This window comes from Limulus polyphemus, unplaced genomic scaffold, assembly GCF_000517525.1.
Source record: "Limulus polyphemus unplaced genomic scaffold, Limulus_polyphemus-2.1.2 Scaffold78853, whole genome shotgun sequence".
NCBI classification, from domain to species: Eukaryota; Metazoa; Arthropoda; class Merostomata; order Xiphosura; family Limulidae; genus Limulus; species Limulus polyphemus.
In genome coordinates, this window is record NW_013744449.1 from 77 (window position 1) to 4786 (window position 4710).

Here is a 4710-nt window from a genome sequence, read left to right on the forward strand (position 1 = left end):
AATCCTTTATAATTAGCTTCAAACCCGAAATATTATTTTTACAAACACACAAACAGACCCACACTAGCGTTAATGAAAGTTCTAAAGTGGGATTCAAAAAACTCTTAAATCAATTTGAAATGTTTTTACCAATTTCAGTTTTTTTGTCTTAACTAACTAAGAAAATTCTAAATTATACGTTTTTCGGTTCTTCATACTACCAACAAAATACGTCGTAGTAAGGCTAACAACTCAAGAACATGTTTTATCTTTGAATTATGTATCAGCTGCCCAGTGTTGGCTAAAAATACTAAGAATTAAATTGTTCTTCAAATACCTATAGAATGATAGGTTTTTTTTTGTGAGCGTAAAACACTTAAATATATCATGTTTTATCTTTGTTTTAAGTTATAATTTTAAACATAGAAGAGTAGCGGATGTTTTTCTGTGCGAACAATTTGTGAGTTATGTTGATGTTGTTAGGATGTTTGCAAGATAAGCAGGTTTGCACATGCTCAAAAGAAGTTTCGTTACCATTACCATATATGGTGTGTCATGGCTGATGCAGAGATATTCATTCACCGAGTGCTAATAAATCCAATGTCTATGATGTGTCTTTCTGTTTCGTTAAATAATACCTTAACTATACAATGATTGTGTAGAAGAAACATGATTTTTTACGAAACAGCTTTGTCCCATGTTATATTTACTTTCATTAATTTATCTCGTTCACATAATATTTCTCTGGCATCTCTATGACATTTGTTAAAGGCATTGTTTGTTTGTTTTTAGAGTAAAGCCACGTTGGGCTATTTTTTCGTGTTCGATGCGGGAAATCAGACCCCGGATTTTAGAGTTGTAGGTCTGTAGGCATACCGCTATCCCACCGAGGGTTAAAGTTAGTGTCTTAAAAGAAATCTCAGTCACGTGACGAGCTACCTTTATACCAACCGCAGGTATCGAACCCTGGATTAGTGTATTACGAGCGCACTAGATTACTGATGAACCACGGAGGAGAATTGAAAGTTTTGAAACAATATAACAAATTATAATATTTTTCTAAACAGATTTACTGTGATGCTCATGACTTAGTATTTTTAATATATTTTAAAACAAATTTAAAAGCTAACATTTTTATTGTTTCAGCCTTTGTGTATTATCGGTGATTTAACCATAGAATCCGATATTGAGCGAATTATGATGTCAACAATTGAGACCTATGGAAGACTGGATATTCTGGTGAGCTTGTTGTTTATCAAAATAAAATAATTTGTTACATTTTGTCTATACTAATATATTACTTGAAGATAGCTTCGATATACGGAAACATCTGTTGGCTGAGTTCTTGCACAGATCTTAAAATCTAACGTTGATAAACGGAAACATCGGCACACGTAGATACGTAGATCTTGAAAGTCGAGTTGTTCAAAACTTGAAAATAGCGTTGATAACTGGACCAATTGTTGGCTGAGATGTTGCAAAAGAAATATCTGCTGAAGCTTTTCGCCAGACACTAATCATAGCAGAACCGTCTGGAACATATATTACTATTTTTGTATTGTATATTTTTCTTTATGTTTTCTCAGAACTCATATTCCTACAAAGTCCATTAAAGTACATTAACCACTGTTCTATTTAAAGCCTAGAGTTTGAGGGCCCAACCAAACACCTAATCTCCCAGTAAAGGAGCGAGACTTGAACCATTTTTAAATAAAACATTTCTACTCAGTTGATGGTCATCGTCTTTTTGATGTCTTATTATACAGTTTTCTTCATGGGGCAGAGAGGAACCGCGTCCCATAAATTCAATCCTCCCTGTCTTATTAAACAACTTGATATCAAACAATCTTAATAAACACCCACATCAGTCATCAAATAAAATATTCCTCACCATCAGAAGAAATTCTTAAAAACAAACAAAAAAAAGGGATGTTATATAAAAAGAGAGAAAAAAAGTCAATTTAACGTAAAGCTACTGAATGGGCTATACAACATGAGCCCACCCCGAGGATTTTATATTATAAGCAATCATGTTTACTGTCAGTACATCTGGGGGGTATATATAGTGTAAAATAACTTATATTATATATGGAATTTATTAAGTCGATATAAAACAGAAGAAAAAGGACGGCAAGTTTTATTTTTGTAAAAATTGATCAGAAAAGGGAAGAACACGTCCCTCACTAACTTAAATTATTAAATGAATATATAATACAGAATGGAAATAACTCGTCCCTCACTAACTAAAATTACTAATGAAGAGGAAGGGATAGACGTAAATTGTTGTACAGAGAAATTCAAAACCTATGATCGTTTTTCATTTAATATACTTACCAATGTCTGTCAACCGCTAGCGTAAGATGAGTCTAGAGTACTAAAAAAAGAGGGTCAGTGGTTTCAAACAAGATAGTTGTAGATCGTGATAATTGGCAGGGGCAAGGACATCAGTTTAAGATATATGTATTTCACATCTAAAATATTCCTCTGTACTCACGAGATGTAAGAAACGGATGGGGGGGGGGCTCTCTCACGTGAAGAGATCGTCATAACGAGTGTGGCTTGGTAACAAACTCAGTCAACATTAAGAATTACAATTTATACGCCAACAGCTGGAGATGCATTAGAAATAAAAATGACTTAACATTTGTAATACAAACAATATTTTTACACGCCTCCTATTTCGAATTCGAAAATGACAACTTAAAAGTAATGTCAGAGGAAAGCAGGTACATTAAAAACGTTGTTTATCTTCAGGTTAACAATGCTGGTGTATTAATAGAGGACTCTGCTCAAAATGGTTCTTTGGAAACACTAGATTTAGTGTGGAAAACCAATGTTCGGTAAGTAAGTTTACATATAGTAATAGTAAAGATAAATAAGAAAAACACTTTAAACATATGGTAGACAAATAAGAAAAGGACTGTAAACGAATAATATATATATATATCTAAAAATAACTTTTGTTTTTTTATTTCTCGTTAAATCGCCCTCAAATAAAATATAGAATTAATAAATGAGATATAACAAATAAAGTATGAACAATTATTTAGCAGAAGCCAGTGACAATGTTCTGTAGGTATAAGGATCCAACTCTATTTTTGTATTTTTTGCCAAAATTTATAATTTAATTCCGCGCACAGTTTTTTAGTGGCGTCATCTATTGCTATAATTGTTCATTTTTAAAGATGTTCTCAATTGTTTTATTTTATGTTTTCCAAGTTCTGTCTATCATTTGACGATGCTAGCTGTTCCTCACCTGATTGAAAGTAAAGGTTCCATTGTCAACGTTTCGAGCATTGTCGGAATAAAGGGAGTAAGTATTGTGAACACATCCAAGCAAGATTAATCTAGTGTAACCATTGGATAGATATAGCCACAGTTTGTACTGAGATGAAGACCAACAGGCATAACACAAGAGATGTGATGGATGACATTACAGTTACTGTACAGAATCGAAGAAATACCCGACAGAAGAGTTAGAAATGTCTTCTGTTCTGTTGACATCTTGGTATATGATAACAAAACAATAATACTAACTCGATAATCACGTTTTTCGACTCATTACAACTTTTCTTGACTTGCCACTGATCCTTGCTACTTATTTAACCCAACTTACTACTCACTAAAGCACAGAAGTGACCCCTCACCCTTCATACCCATGAAGAAATCAGTTGTTTAAGGACCAGTGGTTTTTAAAACTAACAATAACTAATTCTGATAAGAATCTATCACCCTTTATCCATTTCTTGATTTTCAAGCGTTTCCCCAGTTTTTGTAGAGACTTTATTGAAACCTTATGTTGCGACATCAAGTGGTTTGATCACTTTTTAATAATAAAGCTTAAAAACATCTATAATGGAAGTTTAGATATGATTGAATAGAGCAAGAATTAGACTATCGCGTAGTAATAGATAAGCTTAAGAGATTCTTTTATAGTTTTTATAAATGCTCTATTTGTTGTGAATTATGAGAGTATTTTGTGTTAAATTATATGTGTTTGAAAACTACAGATATTGTCTTAAATGAGAAGACATCAGATCACTTGAGATAAAGTAGATAGACTTATACAGTGTTAAAGATGGGTTTAATGGGTAACAAAGACAATTCTATTAAAATTCAACACAGTAACAAATGTACAGTGTTGGGAGGTTTTATCATCATAAGGTTCAAGTAGTTTACTTATACCAAGAATATACGTAACAAAGAAGTCATGTGACTGTAGATTGCCCAAGGCTTGATAAAGATATTTTGTTGATGATTGGTTGTTTAAATACGGCGTTTTTATTGTTTAATAGGTATACCACGATTTTGTGTAGTTGCAGTATATGTAAACATGATTTTTACCAAATTAAATATAATTGTGATGAAATCAGATAAGTTCACTGTTTATGGTGATTGCATTCTGACTCAAATCTTTATTGAAGATCGTTTATCCCATTCAAACAACGTACATAAATAGTCTAAATGGCTACGTAATTAATTTAATTATAATCGTGGTATGTATTAAATAAAGACATTATTACCTTTATCGTGAGAGCAAAACATGTTTCCATTATTTATTTACCAAATAATTCACTCATAGAAGATGGGAGTGATTCCATGGGACAGCGGTAAGTTTACGGACTTACAATGCTGAAATCCTGGGTTCGATTCCCCGATGTGGGCACATCAGATAACCCATTATGGCTTTGTTCTAAAATAAACAATAGAAGATCATTGTGAGATTACTGC

General features: G+C 32.5%; 1 protein-coding gene across 1 annotated transcript; it reads left to right on the forward strand.

Annotated features, from left to right (window-relative positions):
- Positions 1–1088: 1088 nt before the first annotated feature.
- On the forward strand, positions 1089–3340 carry LOC111084549 (3-oxoacyl-[acyl-carrier-protein] reductase FabG-like). Its single transcript, XM_022381234.1, has 3 exons — positions 1089–1218; positions 2734–2819; positions 3199–3340. Exons 1-3 carry the CDS (start codon positions 1177–1179, stop codon positions 3323–3325), a joined length of 255 nt encoding a protein of 84 aa, XP_022236942.1. The 5' UTR covers positions 1089–1176; the 3' UTR covers positions 3326–3340.
- The last annotated feature ends 1370 nt before the right edge of the window (positions 3341–4710 follow it).